This window comes from Oncorhynchus gorbuscha, linkage group LG05 (genome assembly GCF_021184085.1).
Source record: "Oncorhynchus gorbuscha isolate QuinsamMale2020 ecotype Even-year linkage group LG05, OgorEven_v1.0, whole genome shotgun sequence".
In the NCBI taxonomy this organism is placed as follows: domain Eukaryota; kingdom Metazoa; phylum Chordata; class Actinopteri; order Salmoniformes; family Salmonidae; genus Oncorhynchus; species Oncorhynchus gorbuscha.
The window spans coordinates 91,125,911-91,149,679 of record NC_060177.1 but is presented as its reverse complement, the minus strand read 5'-3'; the positions used below and the strand labels follow the sequence as shown (position 1 = coordinate 91,149,679).

General features: G+C 46.1%; 1 protein-coding gene across 2 annotated transcripts; it reads right to left on the bottom strand.

The window, feature by feature from the left end:
* Nucleotides 1-863: 863 nt before the first annotated feature.
* LOC124035317 (progestin and adipoQ receptor family member 3-like) lies at nucleotides 864-20,671 on the bottom strand. Of its 2 annotated transcripts, none has more exons than XM_046348783.1 (7): nucleotides 20,528-20,671; nucleotides 18,122-18,351; nucleotides 17,492-17,654; nucleotides 9,765-9,920; nucleotides 3,348-3,545; nucleotides 3,018-3,108; nucleotides 864-1,681 (listed from the first exon to the last, which is right to left on the bottom strand). In XM_046348783.1, exons 2-7 carry the CDS (start codon nucleotides 18,307-18,309, stop codon nucleotides 1,539-1,541), a joined length of 939 nt encoding a protein of 312 aa, XP_046204739.1. In that variant the 5' UTR covers nucleotides 18,310-18,351; nucleotides 20,528-20,671; the 3' UTR covers nucleotides 864-1,538. The 2 variants fall into 2 exon arrangements, with proteins under 2 accessions (XP_046204739.1, XP_046204738.1); XM_046348782.1 differs by having other exon boundaries at nucleotides 865-1,681; nucleotides 18,122-18,354.
* Between the last annotated feature and the right edge of the window lie 3,098 nt (nucleotides 20,672-23,769).

The window sequence follows — 23,769 nt, the reverse complement described above, 5'->3', positions numbered from 1 at the left end:
CTTTACTCTGGGCAGCCCTAGTCACGCTGGGGGCAGCCCTAGAAACGCTGGGGGCAGCCCTAGTCACGCTGGGGGCAGCCCTAGTCACGCTGGGGGCAGCCCTAGTCACGCTGGGGGTAGTCCTAGTCACGCTGGGGGCAGCCCTAGTCACGCTGGGGGCAGCCCTAGTCACGCTGGGGGTAGTTTACTCTGGGCAGCCCTAGTCACGCTGGGGGTAGTTTACTCTGGGTAGCCCTAGAAACGCTGGGGGCAGTCCTAGTCACGCTGGGGGCAGCCCTAGTCACGCTGGGGGCAGCCCTAGTCACGCTGGGGGCAGCCCTAGTCACGCTGGGGGCGGTCCTAGTCACGCTGGGGCAGTCCTAGTCACGCTGGGGCAGTCCTAGTCACGCTGGGGGTAGTTTACTCTGGGCAGCCCTAGTCACGCTGGGGGCAGTCCTAGTCACGCTGGGGGCAGTCCTAGTTACGCTGGGGGTAGTTTACTCTGGGCAGTCCTAGTCACGCTGGGGGTAGTTTACTCTGGGCAGCCCTAGTCACGCTGGGGGTAGTTTACTCTGGGTAGCCCTAGTTACGCTGGGGGCAGCCCTAGTTACGCTGGGGGCAGCCCTAGTCACGCTGGGGGCAGCCCTAGTTACGCTGGGGGCAGCCCTAGTCACGCTGGGGGCAGCCCTAGTCACGCTGGGGGCAGTCCTAGTCACGCTGGGGCAGTCCTAGTCACGCTGGGGCAGTCCTAGTCACGCTGGGGCAGTCCTAGTCACGCTGGGGGCAGTCCTAGTCACGCTGGGGCAGTCCTAGTCACGCTGGGGGCAGTCCTAGTCACGCTGGGGCAGTCCTAGTCACGCTGGGGCAGTCCTAGTCACGCTGGGGGTAGTTTACTCTGGGCAGCCCTAGTCACGCTGGGGGCAGTCCTAGTCACGCTGGGGGCAGTCCTAGTCACGCTGGGGCAGTCCTAGTCACGCTGGGGGTAGTTTACTCTGGGCAGTCCTAGTTACGCTGGGGGTAGTTTACTCTGGGCAGTCCTAGTCACGCTGGGGGTAGTTTACTCTGGGCAGTCCTAGTCACGCTGGGGGTAGTTTACTCTGGGCAGTCCTAGTCACGCTGGGGGTAGTTTACTCTGGGCAGTCCTAGTTACGCTGGGGGTAGTTTACTCTGGGCAGTCCTAGTTACGCTGGGGGTAGTTTACTCTGGGCAGCCCTAGTCACGCTGGGGGCAGCCCTAGTCACGCTGGGGGCAGCCCTAGTCACGCTGGGGGCAGCCCTAGTCACGCTGGGGGCAGCCCTAGTCACGCTGGGGGCAGCCCTAGTCACGCTGGGGGCAGCCCTAGTCACGCTGGGGGTAATTTACTCTGGGCAGCCCTAGTCACGCTGGGGGTAATTTACTCTGGGCAGCCCTAGAAACGCTGGGGGTAATTTACTCTGGGCAGCCCTAGTCACGCTGGGGGCAGCCCTAGAAACGCTGGGGGTAGTTTACTCTGGGCAGTCCTAGGTGTGCACCGTGTAGTCTGGGCAGTCCTAGGTGTGCACCGTGTAGTCTGGGTAGTCCTAGGTGTGCACCGTGTAGTCTGGGCAGGGGTGGCTGTGGCGGTGGGTTAAGATGAAGAGGGCAGCCTGGTGCCACCAGTAGAACATCACGATGACCAGAACATGCCACACCTGATGGCTGGAGCCCAGGTAGTTCAGCTGCCCTGAGGGATGACACAAAGGCATGGTTCTGATGGGTTTACAAACAACATTAAAAACAATGCATGGTTTCCTAACCAGGTTCATCACCACAACAAGGGAAATTAAATGTCATCTAGGCTATAACAAAATAATAATCTGTGATTCCTTGCATCCCATCTCCTCACATTTAATTCTCAACCATTCTAAAGGAGACGGACTAAAGTCCTCTCACACCTTCTCCAAATCTTTTTCAGAGAAAAAAGGGAGAGGCGAGAGAGGATGCAGGGAGAGGCGAGAGAGGATGCAGGGAGAGGATGCAGGGAGAGGAGAGAGAGGATGCAGGGAGAGGAGAGAGAGGATGCAGGGAGAGGAGAGAGAGGATGCAGGGAGAGGAGAGAGAGGATGCAGGGAGAGGAGAGAGAGGATGCAGGGAGAGGAGAGAGAGGATGAGGGAGAGAGAGGATGCAGGGAGAGGATGCAGGGAGAGGAGAGAGAGGATGCAGGAGAGGATGAGGGAGAGGAGAGAGAGGATGCAGGGAGAGAGAGGATAAAGGGAGAGGAGAGAGAGGATAAAGGGAGAGGAGAGAGAGGATAAAGGGAGAGGAGAGAGAGGATAAAGGGAGAGGAGAGAGAGGATGCAGGGAGAGGAGAGAGAGGATGCAGGGAGAGGAGAGAGAGGATGCAGGGAGAGGAGAGAGAGGATGCAGGGAGAGGAGAGAGAGAGGATGCAGGGAGAGGAGAGAGAGAGGATGCAGGGAGAGGATGCAGGGAGAGGATGCAGGGAGAGGATGCAGGGAGAGGATGCAGGGAGAGGATGCAGGGAGAGGATGCAGGGAGAGGAGAGAGAGGATGCAGGGAGAGGATGCAGGGAGAGGAGAGAGAGGATGCAGGGAGAGGATGCAGGGAGAGGATGCAGGGAGAGGAGAGAGAGGATGCAGGGAGAGGAGAGAGAGGATGCAGGGAGAGGAGAGAGAGGATGCAGGGAGAGGATGAGGGAGAGGATGCAGGGAGAGGAGAGAGAGGATGCAGGGAGAGGAGGGAGAGGATGCAGGGAGAGGATGCAGGGAGAGGATGCAGGGAGAGGATGCAGGGAGAGGAGAGAGAGGATGCAGGGAGAGGATGCAGGGAGAGGAGAGAGAGGATGCAGGGAGAGGATGCAGGGAGAGGAGAGAGAGGATGCAGGGAGAGGATGCAGGGAGAGGAGAGAGAGGATGCAGGGAGAGGATGCAGGGAGAGGAGAGAGAGGATGCAGGGAGAGGATGCAGGGAGAGGAGAGAGAGGATGCAGGGAGAGGATGCAGGGAGAGGCGACAGGATGCAAGTAAAGTGCGATAGAAGTGAAAAGTCGTGAGCGGCGTACCTGGGAAGTAGCGCTCGGGGACCTTCGAGACGTAGAAGACGAAGGCTACGGCAGCGATCGCGTACATCCCCAGAACACGAGGAATAAAAGACTGGAGAAAAGAAGAATATTAGATCATATATATAGTTGAAATTGGGTTGCAGGCCGCTAGGGGACAATTCAAGGAGTGACATTAAAAAAAAGGACCTGTAGGGTTAGTTTCCTAGACACAGTTTAGGCCTTATCCTGGGCTAAAACACAGATCCTCCACTGAGCAGATGTCCGTGTCCGGGAAACCAGCCCTTAAAGTTTTAGAATCCTTTGGAGACAGTTACTAGTTAGTTATCTGACCTGTACGAGGTCTGAAGAGAAGCCCCCGTTGAGCCAGACCCAGTGTACGGTGGGGATGAGGCCGTATCCGGCCACGCTGCAGAAGAGAGCGGAGCGGAGTCTCTGCCACTGCTTGCTGAGGTAGTGGGGGTGGATCTGGGCAAAGAACACCGCCAGGATCATAGCTAGCACCGTCACCAGGTACACCTGACGCCAGTACTGAAATGAGAAGGAGTAGAACAGATATTATTTTTTACAATAGAAATGGATTAATTTGCTCAGGTGGGGGCTCCTGAGTGGCACAGTGGTCTCAGTGCTAGAGGCGTCACTACAGACTCTGGTTTGAATCCAGGCTGTATCACAACCGGCCGTGATTGGGTGGCGCACAAATAACCCAGCATCGTCCGGGGTTTGGCCGTCATTGTAAATAAGAATTTGTTCTTTTTTTTCACCTTTATTTAACCAGGTAGGCAAGTTGAGAACACCTTTATTTAACCAGGTAGGCAAGTTGAGAACACCTTTATTTAACCAGGTAGGCAAGTTGAGAACACCTTTATTTAACCAGGTAGGCAAGTTGAGAACAAGTTCTCATTTGCAACTGCGACCTGGCCAAGATAAAGCAAAGCAGTTCGACACATATAACAACACAGAGTTACACATGGAGTAAAACAAACATACAGTCAATAATACAGTATAAACAAGTCTATATACGATGTGAGCAAATGAGGTGAGATAAGGGAAGTAAAGGCAATAAATAGGCCATGGTGGTAAAGTAAATACAATATATCAATTAAAACACTGGAATGGTAGATTTGAAATGGAAGAATGTGAAAAGTAGAGATAGAAATAATAGGGTGCAAAGGAACAAAATAAATAAATACAGTCGGGGAAGAGGTAGTTGTTTGGGCTAAATTATAGATGGGCTATGTACAGGTGCAGTAATCTGTGAGCTGCTCTGACAGCTGGTGAGGGAGATAAGTGTTTCCAGTTTCAGAGATTTTTGTAGTTTGTTCCAGTCATTGGCAGCAGAGAACTGGAAGGAGAGGCAGCCAAAGAAAAAATTGGTTTTGGGGGTGACCAGAGAGATATACCTGCTGGAGCGTGTGCTACAGGTGGGTGTTGCTATGGTGACCAGCGAGCTGAGACAAGGGGTAAGTTAAATAAAATTTTGAAAATATTTATACACCCAAATGTCTCACACAAATGTCTGAGGATATGAAATGTGTTGCACCTGTTAATTAAGTAGACCTATATAATCTTCAAGTGTTAAAAAAAACAAAACAAAAAAACATTTTTTTTGCACTTTGTACTTTTCCAGGGCATTTATTCAGATACCCCCGCTTGCCAATTTCAATGGATTTCACAGCGATTTCATTTTCACGCAGAAAATACCAACACACCGGACTACTGGGATATACACTTCCAGTATTTCCACAAAGCGTGACTTCATTGTATTTGAGTTATATTACTAAAAATACAAAATAAATGTAAAACCCAGACCTTTTTTCTTTGGGGACTCGGCTGAGTATTCACCCAGAGTGGCAAAGCCTCAGTCATGGTAGGCAGGGGAGGAGTGGAGATGGTTGTCTCCCCTATGTGTGAATGTCATATGGTACGGACCGCTCTATGAACACAGCCATCTGGTTCTGACTGGAGCAGATTTCAGCCACGTTCTGGGGGGCACAATAACCCAGCACTTCCAATATGCGGGGGGGGGGGAGGAGCTAACTGGCTGTGCTGCCAGAAACAAGTGAGGGGTGGCTGGAGAAGGAACCGATGAGACATGCTTGGGCCACACTTCCAAGTCTAAGTGGTTTTCTTTCAGCAGTACAGAGCAGCAATGAAATTAAACATTTATTTTTGATGGGAACAATGAATTTGAAGTGATACATTCAATGAACTCTTTTCAAGGGTCACCATGTAGAAATGGTGAGAAAGAAGGATCCACTAATACACTAGAGTCCTTAAGGAGTCAAACAGAACTGTTCAGAACAAAGATGCAGGGATGGAAAATGAAGCAAGTCCGCTAGCCCGAGGTTATTGAAGCAAGTCCGCTAGCCCGAGGTTATTGAAGCAAGTCCGCTAGCCCGAGGTTATTGAAGCAAGTCCGCTAGCCCGAGGTTATTGAAGCAAGTCCGCTAGCCCGAGGTTATTGAAGCAAGTCCGCTAGCCCGAGGTTATTGAAGCAAGTCCGCTAGCCCGAGGTTATTGAAGCAAGTCCGCTAGCCCGAGGTTATTGAAGCAAGTCCGCTAGCCCGAGGTTATTGAAGCAAGTCCGCTAGCCCGAGGTTATTGAAGCAAGTCCGCTAGTCCGAGGTTATTGACGCTAGCCTGAGGATATTGACGCTAGCCTGTTAGCCCGAGGTTATTGAAGCAAGTCCGCTAGCCCGAGGTTATTGAAGCAAGTCCGCTAGCCCGAGGTTATTGAAGCAAGTCCGCTAGCCCGAGGTTATTGAAGCAAGTCCGCTAGTCCGAGGTTATTGAAGCAAGTCCGCTAGTCCGAGGTTATTGACGCTAGCCTGAGGATATTGACGCTAGCCCGTTAGCCCGAGGTTATTGAAGCAAGTCCGCTAGCCCGAGGTTATTGAAGCAAGTCCGCTAGCCCGAGGTTATTGAAGCAAGTCCGCTAGCCCGAGGTTATTGAAGCAAGTCCGCTAGTCCGAGGTTATTGAAGCAAGTCCGCTAGTCCGAGGTTATTGACGCTAGCCTGAGGATATTGACGCTAGCCTGTTAGCCCGAGGTTATTGAAGCAAGTCCGTTAGCCCGAGGTTATTGAAGCAAGTCCGTTAGCCCGAGGTTATTGAAGCAAGTCCGTTAGCCCGAGGTTATTGAAGCAAGTCCGTTAGCCCGAGGTTATTGAAGCAAGTCCGTTAGCCCGAGGTTATTGAAGCAAGTCCGTTAGCCCGAGGTTATTGAAGCAAGTCCGCTAGCCCGAGGTTATTGAAGCAAGTCCGCTAGCCCGAGGTTATTGAAGCAAGTCCGCTAGCCCGAGGTTATTGAAGCAAGTCCGCTAGCCCGAGGTTATTGAAGCAAGTCCGCTAGCCCGAGGTTATTGACGCTAGCCCGCTAGCTTCAATAGGCATGGTTATGGGTTTACATAACCAGGCCAGCCCGCTAGCCTGAGGTCAGTGTCGCTAGCCCGAGGTCAGTGAAGCCAACCCGCTAGCCCGAGGTCAGTGAAGCCAACCCGCTAGCCCGAGGTCAGTGAAGCTTTTCAGACTGTTTAGTGAAAAACCCTTTGAACTTTGCGACCTTTTGCCACATTTCAGGCTTCAAACATAAAGATATAAAACTGTATTTTTTTGTGAAGAATCAACAACAAGTGGGACACAATCATGAAGTGGAATGACATTGATTGGATATTTCAAACTTTTTTAACAAATCAAAAACTGAAAAATTGGGCCAGCAAAATTATTCAGCCCCCTTAAGTTAATACTTTGTAGCGCCACCTTTTGCTGCGATTACAGCTGTAAGTCGCTTGGGGTATGTCTCTATCAGTTTTGCACATTGAGACTGAAAATTTTCCCATTCCTCCTTGTAAAACAGCTCGAGCTCAGTGAGGTTGGATGGAGAGCATTTGTGAACAGCAGTTTTCAGTTCTTTCCACAGATTCTCGATTGGATTCAGGTCTGGACTTTGATTTGGCCATTCTAACACCTGGATATGTTTATTTTTGAACCATTCCATTGTAGATTTTGCTTTATGTTTTGGATCATTGTCTTGTTGGAAGACAAATCTCCGTCCCAGTCTCAGGTCTTTTGCAGACTCCATCAGGTTTTCTTCCAGAATGGTCCTGTATTTGGCTCCATCCATCTTCCCATCAATTTTAACCATCTTCTCTGTCCCTGCTGAAGAAAAGCAGGCCCAAACCATGATGCTGCCATCACCATGTTTGACAGTGGGGATGGTGTGGTCAGGGTGATGAGCTGTGTTGCTTTTACGCCAAACATAACGTTTTGCATTGTTGCCAAAAAGTTCAATTTTGGTTTCATCTGACCACCTTCTTCCACATGTTTGGTGTGTCTCCCAGGTGGCTTGTGGCAAACTTTAAACGACACTTTTTATGGATATCTTTAAGAAATGGCTTTCTTCTTGCCACTCTTCCATAAAGGCCAGATTTGTGCAATATACGACTGATTGTTGTCCTATGGACAGAGTCTCCCACCTCAGCTGTAGATCTCTGCAGTTCATCCAGAGTGATCATGGGCCTCTTGGCTGCATCTCTGATCAGTCTTCTCCTTGTATGAGCTGAAAGTTTAGAGGGACGGCCAGGTCTTGGTAGATTTGCAGTGGTCGGATACTCCTTCCATTTCAATATTATCGCTTGCACAGTGCTCCTTAGGATGTTTAAAGCTTGGGAAATCTTTTTGTATCCAAATCTGGCTTCTTCACAACAGTATCTCGGACATGCCTGGTGTGTTCCTTGTTCTTCATGATGCTCTCTGCGCTTTTAACGGACCTCTGAGACTATCACAGTGCAGGTGCATTTATATGGAGACTTGATTACACACAGGTGGATTGTATTTATCATCATTAGTCATTTAGGTCAACATTGGATCATTCAGAGATCCTCACTGAACTTCTGGAGAGAGTTTGCTGCACTGAAAGTAAAGGGGCTGAATAATTTTGCACGCCCAATTTTTCAGTTTTTTGATTTGTTAAAAAAGTTTGACATATCCAATAAATGTCGTTCCACTTCATGATTGTGTCCCACTTGTTGTTGATTCTTCACAAAAAAATACAGTTTTATATCTTTATGTTTGAAGCCTGAAATGTGGAAAAAGGTCGCAAAGTTCAAGGGGGCCGAATACTTTCGCAAGGCACTATATATACAGACTAGAAAATCATAGTCTACTAGACCAGCTGGTCAGTGCCAGGAAATCCTTAAGTGTCTTCATTCCTAGTGAAATTCTCAAGCATCTTCATTTCTAGTGACATTCTGCCCTTTTTTCAGAACAGAAGCTCTTGCCCCATTTCTCCCGTGCAAGTGATGCCCCTCAACAGAAGAGTGATATCAGCTGATGCCCTCAATAGAAGAGTGATATCAGCTGATGCCCTCAATAGAAGAGTGATATCAGCTGATGCCCTCAATAGAAGAGTGATATCAGCTGATGATGCCCTCAATAGAAGAGTGATATCAGCTGATGATGCCCTCAATAGAAGAGTGATATCAGCTGATGATGCCCCTCAATAGAAGAGTGATATCAGCTGATGATGCCCCTCAATAGAAGAGTGATAAATGATGCCCCTCAAAGAGTGATACCAGCTGATGATGCCCCTCAATAGAAGAGTGATACCAGCTGATGATGCCCCTCAATAGAAGAGTGATATCAGCTGATGATGCCCCTCAATAGAAGAGTGATACCAACTGATGATGCCCCTCAACAGAAGAGTGATATCAGCTGATGATGCCCTCAATAGAAGAGTGATATCAGCTGATGATGCCCTCAATAGAAGAGTGATATCAGCTGATGCCCTCAATAGAAGAGTGATATCAGCTGATGCCCTCAATAGAAGAGTGATATCAGCTGATGATGCCCTCAATAGAAGAGTGATACCAGCTGATGATGCCCCTCAATAGAAGAGTGATACCAGCTGATGATGCCCCTCAATAGAAGAGTGATACCAGCTGATGATGCCCCTCAATAGAAGAGTGATACCAGCTGATGATGCCCCTCAATAGAAGAGTGATATGATACCAGCTGATGATGCCCTCAATAGAAGAGTGATATCAGCTGATGATGCCCTCAATAGAAGAGTGATACCAGCTGATGATGCCCTCAATAGAAGAGTGATATCAGCTGATACCAGCTGATGAGAAGAGTGATACCAACTGATGATGCCCCTCAACAGAAGAGTGATATCAGCTGATGATGCCCCTCAATAGAAGAGTGATACCAGCTGATGATGCCCCTCAATAGAAGAGTGATACCAGCTGATGATGCCCCTCAATAGAAGAGTGATACCAGCTGATGATGCCCCTCAATAGAAGAGTGATACCAGCTGATGATGCCCCTCAATAGAAGAGTGATATCAGCTGATGATGCCCCTCAATAGAAGAGTGATACCAGCTGATGATGCCCCTCAATAGAAGAGTGATACCAGCTGATGATGCCCCTCAATAGAAGAGTGATACCAACTGATGATGCCCCTCAACAGAAGCAGGGTAACGTGTTGCCTGAGGCCTCCTTCATTGGGTGCCGTTCAGACCAGGTAAACGATCCCCACTGGATGGATTACATCGACTCCTATCAAACCTAAACCCATCCACATCATCGACTAACAGCACGCGAACACTACTACACCTCACCTCGTACACAAAAACACTTTACCCGTCCCGGAAGTCGGGATTTCATGTGAACTGAACGACAGCTGGGAAAGTCAAGTGAGGTTACAGCAAGGAAAAGCCTTTTACGAGGTTAGAAGTTTGTTACATACGTTATTGCAGTAGAATGCGTAGAAGACCCCAGGTACGTAGCAGCCCAGGATGCCTATGGAGATGCCAGCGTAGTCCAGAGCCATCCAGCGACGACTGGTCTTCTCCGATCGGTGACAGCAGAACAGGTGGTATCCCACGGAGCACAACATACAGAGCTGAACAGAGAGGAGACCATGTTAGGAGGAGCACAACACAGAGAGAGGAGACCATGTTAGGAGGAGTACAACATACAGAGCTGAACAGAGAGGAGACCATGTTAGGAGGAGTACAACACAGAGAGAGGAGACCATGTTAGGAGGAGTACAACATACAGAGCTGAACAGAGAGGAGACCATGTTAGGAGGAGTACAACACACAGAGCTGAACAGAGAGGAGACCATGTTAGGAGGAGTACAACACACAGAGCTGAACAGAGAGGAGACCATGTTAGGAGGAGTACAACATACAGAGCTGAACAGAGAGGAGACCATGTTAGGAGGAGTACAACATACAGAGCTGAACAGAGAGGAGACCATGTTAGGAGGAGTACAACACACAGAGCTGAACAGAGAGGAGACCATGTTAGGAGGAGTACAACACACAGAGCTGAACAGAGAGGAGACCATGTTAGGAGGAGTACAACACACAGAGCTGAACAGAGAGGAGACCATGTTAGGAGGAGTACAACACACAGAGCTGAACAGAGAGGAGACCATGTTAGGAGGAGTACAACATACAGAGCTGAACAGAGAGGAGACCATGTTAGGAGGAGTACAACATACAGAGCTGAACAGAGAGGAGACCATGTTAGGAGGAGTACAACACACAGAGCTGAACAGAGAGGAGACCATGTTAGGAGGAGTACAACATACAGAGCTGAACAGAGAGGAGACCATGTTAGGAGGAGTACAACATACAGAGCTGAACAGAGAGGAGACCATGTTAGGAGGAGTACAACACACAGAGAGGAGACCATGTCAGGAGGAGTACAACACACAGAGCTGAACAGAGAGGAGACCATGTTAGGAGGAGTACAACACACAGAGAGGAGACCATGTCAGGAGGAGTACAACATACAGAGCTGAACAGAGAGGAGACCATGTTAGGAGGAGTACAACATACAGAGCTGAACAGAGAGGAGACCATGTTAGGAGGAGCACAACACAGAGAGAGGAGACCATGTCAGGAGGAGTACAACACACAGAGAGGAGACCATGTTAGGAGGAGCACAACACACAGAGAGGAGACCATGTTAGGAGGAGCACAACACACAGAGAGGAGACCATGTTAGGAGGAGTACAACATACAGAGAGGAGACCATGTTAGGAGGAGTACAACACACAGAGAGGAGACCATGTTAGGAGGAGTACAACACACAGAGCTGAACAGAGAGGAGACCATGTTAGGAGGAGCACAACACACAGAGAGGAGACCATGTTAGGAGGAGTACAACACACAGAGAGGAGACCATGTTAGGAGGAGTACAACACACAGAGAGGAGACCATGTTAGGAGGAGCACAACACACAGAGAGGAGACCATGTTAGGAGGAGCACAACAACATACAGAGCTGAACAGAGAGGAGACCATGTTAGGAGAAGTACAACACACAGAGAGGAGACCATGTTAGGAGGAGTACAACACACAGAGAGGAGACCATGTTAGGAGGAGCACAACAACAACTGGACAGAGAGGAGACCATGTTAGGAGGAGCACAACAACAACTGGACAGAGAGGAGACCATGTTAGGAGGAGCACAACAACAACTGGACAGAGAGAACAAATCTATTTCAGAGAATAAATGATTTGAATGAAAGCTCCATTCCTCATAATTTGGCTCATCTAAGGTCATGGGAACTCAAGAATATGAATCTGGTTGGACTGGCTGATCAGATTGAGTGTCTGTCACCGCTCAGAGACAGACACGCTGATTCGGTGAGCGAGTTCATTAGAACGTGCGTTGAAGATGTCGTTCCCATAGTAACGATTAAAACATTCCCAAACCAGAAACCGTGGATTGATGGCAGCATTCACGTGAAACTGAAAGCCCGAACCACTGCTTTTAATCAGGGCAAGGTGACCGGAAACATGACCGAATACAAACAGTGTAACTATTCCCTCCGCAAGGCAATCAAACAAGCTAAGCGTCAGTATAGAGACAAAGTAGAATCTCAATTCAACGGCTCAGACACAATAGGTATGTGGCAAGGTCTACAGTCAATCACGGATTACAAGAAGAAAACCAGCCCAGTCACGGACCAGTATGTCTTGCTCCCAGACAGACTAAATAACTTTTTTGCCCGCTTTGAGGACAATACAGTGCCACTGACACGGCCCGCAACTAAAACATGCGGACTCTCCTTCACTGCAGCCGACGTGAGGAAAACATTTAAACGTGTTAACCCTCGCAGGGCTGCAGGCCCAGACGGCATCCCCAGCCGCGCCCTCAGAGCATGCGCAGACCAGACTGGCCGGTGTGTTTACGGACATATTCAATCAATCCCTATCCCAGTCTGTTGTTCCCACATGCTTCAAGAGGGCCACCATTGTTCCTGTTCCCAAGAAAGCTAAGGTAACTGAGCTAAACGACTACCGCCCAGTAGCACTCACTTCCGTCATCATGAAGTGCTTTGAGAGACTAGTCAAGGACCATATCACCTCCACCCTACCTGACACCCTAGACCCACTCCAATCTGCTTACTGCCCAAATAGGTCCACAGACAATGCAATCTCAACCACACTGCACACTGCCCTAACCCATCTGGACAAGAGGAATACCTATGTGAGAATGCTGTTCATCGACTACAGCTCGGCATTTAACACCATAGTGCCCTCCAAGCTCGTCATCAAGCTCGAGACCCTGGGTCTCGACCCCGCCCTGTGCAACTGGGTACTGGACTTCCTGACGGGCCGCCCCCAGGTGGTGAGGGTAGGTAACAACATCTCCACCCCGCTGATCCTCAACACTGGGGCCCCACAAGGGTGCGTTCTGAGCCCTCTCCAGTACTCCCTGTTGACCCACGACTGCGTGGCCACGCACGCCTCCAACTCAATCATCAAGTTTGCGGACGACACAACAGTGGTAGGCTTGATTACCAACAACGACGAGACTGCCTACAGGGAGGAGGTGAGGGCCCTCGGAGTGTGGTGTCAGGAAAATAACCTCACACTCAACGTCAACAAAACTAAGGAGATGATTGTGGACTTCAGGAAACAGCAGAGGGAACACCCCCTATCCACATTGATGGAACAGTAGTGGAGAGGGTAGTAAGTTTTAAGTTCCTCGGCGTCCACATCACAGACCAAATGAATTGGTCCACCCACACAGACAGCATCGTGAAGAAGGCGCAGCTTTAACATCAGGAGGCTGAAGAAATTTGGCTTGTCACCAAAAACACTCACAAACTTCTACAGATGCACAATCGAGAGCATCCTGTCGGGCTGTATCACCACCTGGTACGGCAACTGCTCCGCCCACAACCGTAAGGCTCTCCAGAGAGTAGTGAGGTCTGCACAATGCATCACCGGGGGCAAACTACCTGCCCTCCAGGACACCTACACCACCCGATGTCACAGGAAGGCCATAAAGATCATCAAGGACAACAACCACCCGAGCCACTGCCTGTTCACCCCGCTATCGTCCAGAAGGCGAGGTCAGTACAGTTGCATCAAAGCTGGGACCGAGACTGAAAAACAGCTTCTATCTCAAGGCCATCAGACTGTTAAACAGCCACCACTAACATTGAGTGGCTGCTGACAACACACTGACTCAACTCCAGCCACTTTAATAATGGGAATTGATGGGAAATTATGTAAAATATATCACTAGCCACTTTAAACAATGCTACCTAATATAATGTTTACATACCCTACATTATTCATCTCATATGTATACGTATATACTGTACTCTATATCATCTACTGCATCTTTGTAATACATGTAATACATAATACATGTAATACATGTATCACTAGCCACTTAAACTATGCCACTTTGTTTACATAGTCATCTCATATGTATATACTGCACTCAATACCATCTACTGTATCTTGCCTATGCTGCTCTGTACCATCACTCATTCATATATCTTTATGTACATATTCTTTATCCCCTTACACTTGTGTCTATAAGGTAGTAGTTGTGGAATTGTTAGTTAGATTACTTGTTGGTTATTACTGCATTGTCGGAACTAGCAGCACAAGCATTTCGCTACACTCGCATTAACATCTGCTAACCATGTGTATGTGACAAATAATATTTGATTTGATTTGGTGTAGGCTATATCCTTGATTACTTGTGTACTCATCTCCTTCTCAAAACAAATTGGAGGAGGAAATATGAGGTTCCTCTCCTCTGACCTCCTCTTGCAATGAGTTGAGGACACGAATCAAGGAAAAAGAATTGAGATTCATCCATTGTGCCATTTTGTAGGGCAGTATAGTGTCACTCACTACCCCACTGGGTAGGGTATATAGTAATATCACCCCACTGGGTAGGGTAATATCACCCCACTGGGTATATAGTAATATCACCCCACTGGGTAGGGTATATAGTAATATCACCCCACTGGGTAGGGTATATAGTAATATCACCCCACTGGGTAGGGTATATAGTAATATCACCCCACTGGGTAGGGTATAGTAATATCACCCCACTGGGTAGGGTATATAGTAATATCACCCCACTGGGTAGGGTATATAGTAATATCACCCCACTGGGTAGGGTATATAGTAATATCACCCCACTGGGTAGGGTATATAGTAATATCACCCCACTGGGTAGGGTATATAGTAATATCACCCTACTGGGTAGGGTATATAGTAATATCACCCCACTGGGTAGGGTATATAGTAATATCACCCTACTGGGTAGGGTATATAGTAATATCACCCCACTGGGGGTATATAGTAATATCACCCCACTGGGTAGGGTATATAGTAATATCACCCCACTGGGTAGGGTATATAGTAATATCACCCCACTGGGTAGTAATATCACCCCACTGGGTATATAGTAATATCACCCCACTGGGTAGGGTATATAGTAATATCACCCCACTGGGTAATATCACCCTACTGGGTAGGGTATATAGTAATATCACCCTACTGGGTAGGGTATAGTAATATCACCCTACTGGGTATATAGTAATATCACCCCACTGGGTAGGGTATATAGTAATATCACCCCACTGGGTAGGGTATATAGTAATATCACCCCACTGGGTAGGGTATAGTAATATCACCCCACTGGGTAGGGTATATAGTAATATCACCCCACTGGGTAGGGTATATAGTAATATCACCCCACTGGGTATGGTATAGTAATATCACCCCACTGGGTATGGTATATAGTAATATCACCCCACTGGGTATATAGTAATATCACCCCACTGGGTAGGGTATATAGTAATATCACCCCACTGGGTAGGGTATATAGTAATATCACCCCACTGGGTAGGGTATATAGTAATATCACCCCACTGGGTAGGGTATATAGTAATATCACCCCACTGGGTATGGTATAGTAATATCACCCCACTGGGTATGGTATAGTAATATCACCCCACTGGGTATATAGTAATATCACCCCACTGGGTATATAGTAATATCACCCCACTGGGTATATAGTAATATCACCCCACTGGGTATATAGTAATATCACCCCACTGGGTATATAGTAATATCACCCCACTGGGTATATAGTAATATCACCCCACTGGGTATATAGTAATATATAGTAATATCACCCCACTAGGGTATATAGTAATATCACCCCACTGGGTATATAGTAATATCACCCCACTGGGTATATAGTAATATCACCCCACTGGGTAGGGTATAGTAATATCACCCACTGGGTAGGGTATAGTAATATCACCCCACTGGGTAGGGTATATAGTAATATCACCCCACTGGGTAGGGTATATAGTAATATCACCCCACTGGGTAGGGTATATAGTAATATCACCCCACTGGGTAGGGTCATACTGGGTAGGGTAATAGTCATCACCCACTGGGTAGGGTATATAGTAATATAATATGACCCCACTGGGTAGGGTATATAGTAATATCACCCCACTGGGTAGGGTATATAGTAATATCACCCCACCACTAGGGGTAATATCACCCCACTGGGTATATAGTAATATCACCCCACCACCCACTGGGTAGGGTATATAGTAATATCACCCCACTGGGTAGGGTATATAGTAATATCACCCCACTGGTATATAGTAATATCACCCCAGGGTATATAGTAATATCACCCCACTGGTATAGTAATATCACCCCACTGGGTAGGGTATAGTAATATAATATCACCCCACTGGGTAGGGTATATAGTAATATCACCCCACTGGGTAGGGTATATAGTAATATCACCCCACTCACCCCACTGGGTATATAGTAATATCACCCCACTGGGTATATAGTAATATCACCCCACTGGGTATATAGTAATATCACCCCACTGGGTATATAGTAATATCACCCCACTGGGTATATAGTAATATCACCCCACTGGGTAGGGTATATAGTAATATCACCCCACTGGGTAGGGTATATAGTAATATCACCCCACTGGGTAGGGTATATAGTAATATCACCCCACTGGGTAGGGTATATAGTAATATCACCCCACTGGGTAGGGTATAGTAATATCACCCCACTGGGTAGGGTATATAGTAATATCACCCCACTGGGTAGGGTATATAGTAATATCACCCCACTGGGTATAGTAATATCACCCCACTGGGTATATAGTAATATCACCCCACTGGGTAGGGTATAGTAATATCACCCCACTGGGTAGGGTATATAGTAATATCACCCCACTGGGTAGGGTATATAGTAATATCACCCCACTGGGTATGGTATATAGTAGTCACCCCATATCATATCCCCACTGGGTAGGGTATATAGTAATATCACCCCACTGGGTAGGGTATATAGTAATATCACCCCACTGGGTAGGGTATATAGTAATATCACCCCACTGGGTAGGGTATATAGTAATATCACCCCACTGGGTAGGGTAATATATAGTAATATCACCCCACTGGGTAGGGTATATAGTAATATCACCCCACTGGGTAGGGTATATAGTAATATCACCCCACTGGGTAGGGTATATAGTAATATCACCCCACTGGGTAGGGTATATAGTAATATCACCCCACTGGGTAGGGTATATAGTAATATCACCCCACTGGGTAGGGTATATAGTAATATCACCCCACTGGGTAGGGTATATAGTAATATCACCCCACTGGGTAGGGTATATAGTAATATCACCCCACTGGGTAGGGTATATAGTAATATCACCCCACTGGGTAGGGTATATAGTAATATCACCCCACTGGGTAGGGTATATAGTAATATCACCCCACTGGGTAGGGTATATAGTAATATCACCCCACTGGGTAGGGTATATAGTAATATCACCCCACTGGGTAGGGTATATAGTAATATCACCCCACTGGGTATGGTATATAGTAATATCACCCCACTGGGTATGGTATATAGTAATATCACCCCACCGGGTAGGGTATATAGTAATATCACCCCACCTGGTATGGCATAGTAAGCACCCCACCGGGTAGGGTATATAGTATCACAACCCCACTGGGTAGGGTATATAGTAACACCACCCCACTGGGTATGGCATAGTAAGCACCCCACAGGGTATGGCATAGTACCCACCCCACAGGGTATGGTACCCACCCCACAGGGTATGGCATAGTACCCACCTGGAAGCAGAAGAGTCCTATGGAATAGATGACATAGTCCTCCCGGGAGGCCCTGGTGGCAGGCAGCACAGACGCCATGTCGTAGATCCCCAGCGTGAAGAACAACAGGAAGCCCAGCAGGTGGCTCCAGATATTCACTGTCTCATTGGACAGGATGAACATACTACAGGAAGTAAAAACAGATATTCGCCATCTCATTTAGAGAGGAACAGACTACAGGAAGTAAACACAGATATACGCCGTCTCATTGGGCAGGATGAACAGACGACAGGAAGTGACATGGTATAAGTGTTAGGCCTAGGTCGGATCTGTCTGAAAAATGTACAAGCTGTCAAATTCTTGATTCCTCCGTCCTCGTTTCCTCAATTTTACCCTCTTTCTCATTGGAGGAGGCTCCAAGATCTCTCTCTCATTGGAGGAGAGGCTCCAAGATCTCTCTCTCATTGGAGGAGAGGCTCCAAGATCTCTCCGCTTGGAGCCTCTCCTCCAACGAGAGAGAGAGAGGTGAGGAATGGAAGAATCAAGGACAAGAGGAATCAAGGATTTGACAGTTAAATGTGGCCCAGATCTGTATACTGCACAGTGCAAGTTCCATGCATCTGTTATTTAGTTGTGCATGTTAAAACTCACCTTTTGATGCATAGCCTGGAGGGCAGGTAGGCTCTGTAGCCATCTGTGATGTAAGGGTTATCCCTCAGGAACACTGGGATCTGTTCGTATGTGTACAGCCTTATCCCTCTGGGGACCAGCACGGGCCAGTACTGGTATCTCCCCCCCAGCTCGATGTAGTGGGCACTCTTCATCAGCTTCTGAGGCATGGTGAAACTACAGGAACAGTGTCACCGCTGTATCACAGTCATCTGCTGAGGGGAGGGGGCAGAGACAGACAGAGAGAGGGAGACACAGAGAGAGAGACACAGAGAGAGACAGAGAGAGAGAGGGAGACAGAGAGAGAGAGGGAGACAGAGAGAGAGAGGGAGACAGAGAGAGAGGGAGACAGAGAGAGAGACAGAGAGAGAGAGGGAGACACAGAGAGAGAGGGAGACACAGAGAGAGAGGGAGACACAGAGAGAGAGGGAGACACAGAGAGAGATATTTTAAGTCTGAATTCAGTCAGGTATTTAGACAACTAGTCCTAGCTAGTAGTTTGAAATTGAAGAGAGAGATAACGAGAGAGAGGGAGAGACAGAGCGAGAGAGAGGGAGAGACAGAGAGACACAGAGAGAGACACAGAGAGAGACACAGAGACAGAGAGAGACAGAGAGAGAGAGAGATATTTTAAGTCAGAAATCAGTCAGGTATTTAGACAACTAGTCCTAGTTAGTAGTTTGAAATTGAAGAGAGAGATACAGTGCCTTCATACCACTTCATTTTCCTCATGTTGTTGGGTTACAGCCTGAATTTAAAAATTCATCTATTTTAGATTGTGTCACTGGCCTACACACAATACCCCATAATGTCAATGTGGAATTTTGTTTTTAGACATTTTGACCAAATTAATATCTTGAGTCAATGAGTATTCAACCCATTTGTTATGGCAAGCCTAAATAAGTTCAGGAGTAACATGATTTTTGAATGACTACCTCATCTCTGTACCCAACACATACAATTATCTGTAAGGTCCCTCAGTCGAGCAGTGAATTTCAAACACAGATACAACCACAAAGACCAGGGAGGTTTTCCAATGCCTCGCAAAGAAGGGCACCTATTGGTAAAAAAAAGCAGGACAATGGTGACTTTAAAACAGTTACAGAGTTGAATGGCTGTGAAAGGATAAGAGCGTCTGCTAAATGACTTAAATGTAAATGTAAATGTAAAAAGAAGGAAGCCGGTACAGAATATTTTTGTCACAAAAATGCAAATATTTCAAAACATGCATCCTGTTTGCAATAAGAAACTGAAGTAAAACTGGAAAAATGTGGCAAAGAAATTAACTTTCTGTCCTGAATACAAAGCGTTATGTTTGGGGAGTACTACTCTTCATGGTTTTTAAGGATGGTGGTGACTGCATCATCTTATGGGTTTGCTTGTCTTCGGCTAGGACTATGGAGTTTTTCAGGATAAAAAGAAAACAGGATAGAGCTAAACACAGACAACATTCTAGAGGAAAACCTGTTTCAGTCTGCTTTCCAACAGACACTGGAAGACACATTCACCTTTCAGCAGGACAATAACCTAAAACATAAGGCCAAATGTACACTGGAGTTGCTTAACAAGACAACATTGAATGTTCTTGAGTGGTTTAGTTACAGTTTTGACTTAAAATAAACTTGAAAATCTGAGGCGAGACTTGAAAATGGTGTCTATAAATGATCAATAACAAACTTGACAAGGTTTGAAAAACTCTTAAGAGACCCAGAAAGACAGCTGTAATCGTTGCCAAAGGTCATTCTAACTGACTCAGGGGTGTGAATACTTATGCAAAACATTTGCAAAAATGTCTAAAAACAAGTTTTCACTTTGTCATTATGTTGTATTGTGTGTAGACGAGTGAGAGAGAAAAAAAAAAACATTTAATCAATGTTCAATTCAGGCTGTAACAACACAATGTGGAATAAGTCAAGGGGTATGAATACTTTCTGAAGGCACTATATTATCAGCTGTTGAGATCTGTTGATATGGATACGTGATTATGTTTCCCTTGTTATTCAACAGTTTAAAACATACAATGAACTAAAACACAATGAATTGAACATAACTAAAATGATAGTTAGGCCGCTAGCATGTACACCCTTGAGTATCGACAAGACACGTCTTGCCTGACCGGCAAGTTAATTACCTAGACTTTTAATCTGTGCTAATCACTGATCAGTCCATTAAAAAGCAATGTGTATTGCTTCAGTTAGCGAATGACTCAACGGTGTGATGGTTTGGTACAACGTATAACGTACATCAGTTAGCTTTATAAAACAGCAAACGAGACAATAAACCGCATTTGGCAATAACTAAGTAGCTAGCTAGCTAGCTAGCTCTGGTGCCAGCTAGTGAATTTTGTTGCTCTTTAGAGCTGGCCAAATCCTTATCAAAAGAGCTTACCTTTCAGTTTGGTGTACGCGTAGTTAAGAGCCATTCACACATTACTGTACATTTACTTGGATCTCCTAATGGAGATGTAATGTTGACAACAAATGTAGTAGACACATGAAAAACACAAACAGGTTTCCATCTTCCGAATAATCCGTCCCTCTGACGTAATCAGCGATGGACCCAGTAAAGTTCGGTCCTTTGAGTTGCCTGAGTAAAAAATATATATATATATATATTTGCGCTGTAGTGTTGAAATCAGTGCAGGTTTGCGTTTGCTTTTTTTTGTGGTCAGACCGCAGATACGTCATGACCTATCTGTTCACATGATAAAACAGCTTGTAGTTATGTCTAATTCTCATTAAATGACTATCAATGAGCATAGAATATAATATAATCGAGCGTATCATTCAGTTATCTGAATTCAACATTCTTAGTCATTGATCAAATGTTGATTGATGATGCCAATACATATTTTTTCTAGCCTACGATAATATTTGGACAAATAAACTAGAACGAAATATGATTTTATAACCTTCTAGGTAAAGTAAGATGGCAGGCCTAGAACACAGGGATTGATAGAGGCCTCTAGTGGCCAAAAGGTTGAAATAGCATGGGCAGCTCCATTGAGGTACATTTTAATGTATTCAACTGGGTGGGACTTCCAACTTCATTGGCTGATTCGTCCTGGTGTCCATGCTGGAGTCGTGTCCAACCGGGTTATAAGGAGGGATCAGGCAGTTGTGAAGAAGAAAACGGACTACTTCTAAATGGAGATGAACTCAATGGTGCTGCCCATGCTGTCACAGACTCTATAATGGCAGAGATACAAAGATGAGTCCTCTATCTATCTCTATGGCATACAAAAAGGCAACTCGGCATATGCTACTTTACAGTTGACATTATTTGACTTAATTTGTGGTGGTGTGAGTTCACTGAGTTTGTGATCTTTCTTTCAGACACACAGTTGTCGGCACACATTCCAATCGAGACGTTGTAATTCTCTCCAGACATTTCAGGTGTGAGCTATGGCCCTGCTGCTGTACAGTAGGACCCCTCAGGCGCAGAATCACACATTGTCACCCTCCTCTCCTCCTCCTCCATCCCGTCCTTACATTACACCCAGTCAGTTCATTCCTTTGTGGGAGTGTGTGTTCTTCATTAGCACTACTAATGTACCTCTCAGCATCTCCACTTCGACTAACTGTCAACTGCTATGCCAAGATAATAATACACGCTATGTCAATGTTCAGGAAGTAAACCTAGTGCCATAATCCAACCCGGTCTCAGAGGATTTTGTATTATTCTGTATGTTAATCTGAAACAGTCCAATTAGTAAGTCATATTACATTTCTTATGGCATATATTAATTTGTCCATCGCCCATTTCATATGATATGTTACAAATTACTATTCGTCTTGTATATGAATTTGCAAAATGTAGAATGTGTTATGAATTTGCAAAATGTACAATATGTTACTAATTTGCCAAACCGTATGGTATGTTTTAGTTTCTCAGATTTACGTCTATTATTTTGTTACGTCTAGTCTACGAGACCAGACTGCATAAATTACGAAATAATCTCTGGTACACCTTGGCCTAGATGTTTCTTGCTCTCTGTAACCTGTTTAGCTAGTAATGGAACATGAGAGTAGCTAGTAATGGAACATGAGAGTAGCTAGTAATGGAACATGAGAGTAGCTAGTAATGGAACATGAGAGTAGCTAGTAATGGAACATGAGAGTAGCTAGTAATGGAACATGAGAGTAGCTAGTAATGGAACATGAGAGTAGCTAGTAATGGAACATGAGAGTAGCTAGTAATGGAACATGAGAGTAGCTAGTAATGGAACATGAGAGTAGCTAGTAATGGAACATGAGAGTAGCTAGTAATGGAACATGAGAGTAGCTAGTAATGGAACATGAGAGTAGCTAGTAATGGAACATGAGAGTAGCTAGTAATGGAACATGAGAGTAGCTACTAATGGAACATGAGTAGCTAATGGAACATGAGAGTAGCTAGTAATGGAACATGAGAGTAGCTAGTAATGGAACATGAGAGTAGCTAGTAATGGAACATGAGAGTAGCTAGTAATGGAACATGAGAGTAGCTAGTAATGGAACATGAGAGTAGCTACTAATGGAACATGAGAGTAGCTAGTAATGGAACATGAGAAAGCTAGTAATGGAACATGAGAGTAGCTAGTAATGGAACATGAGAGTAGCTAGTAATGGAACATGAGAGTAGCTAGTAATGGAACATGAGAGTAGCTAGTAATGGAACATGAGAGTAGCTAGTAATGGAACATGAGAGTAGCTAGTAATGGAACATGAGAGTAGCTAGTAATGGAACATGAGAGTAGCTAGTAATGGAACATGAGAGTAGCTAGTAATGGAACATGAGAGTAGCTAGTAATGGAACATGAGAGTAGCTAGTAATGGAACATGAGAGTAGCTAGTAATGGAACATGAGAGTAGCTAGTAATGGAACATGAGAGTAGCTAGTAATGGAACATGAGAGTAGCTAGTAATGGAACATGAGAGTAGCTAGTAATGGAACATGAGAGTAGCTAGTAATGGAACATGAGAGTAGCTAGTAATGGAACATGAGAGTAGCTAGTAATGGAACATGAGAGTAGCTAGTAATGGAACATGAGAGTAGCTAGTAATGGAACATGAGAGTAGCTAGTAATGGAACATGAGAGTAGCTAGTAATGGAACATGAGAGTAGCTAGTAATGGAACATGAGAGTAGCTAGTAATGGAACATGAGAGTAGCTAGTAATGGAACATGAGAGTAGCTAGTAATGGAACATGAGAGTAGCTATGAGAGGGGTCCCTTGTTTTTTTGTTTTAATAGAAATGTGTTCCTTCTGGGTCTGATTGACCCTCATTTTACTCTCAAGCCCAAACCAATCTTTCCCAATCCAACAGCCTGTGTCCTTCATTCCCTGTTACAGTAAGAATCTCAGTGAGGGGGGGAGACAGTCCCTGTTACAGTAAGAATCTCAGTGAAGAATCTCAGTGAGTGAGGGGGAGACAGTCCCAGTAAGAATCTCAGTGAGGGGGAGACACGGTAAGAATCTCAGTGAGGGGGGAGACAGTTCCCAGTGTCCTGTTGGTAAGAATCTCAGTGAGGGGGAGACAGTCCCTGTTACAGTAAAATTTCAGTGAGGGGGGGAGACAGTCCCTGTTACAGTAAGAATCTCAGTGAGGGGGGGAGACAGTCCCTGTTACAGTAAGAATCTTAGTGAGG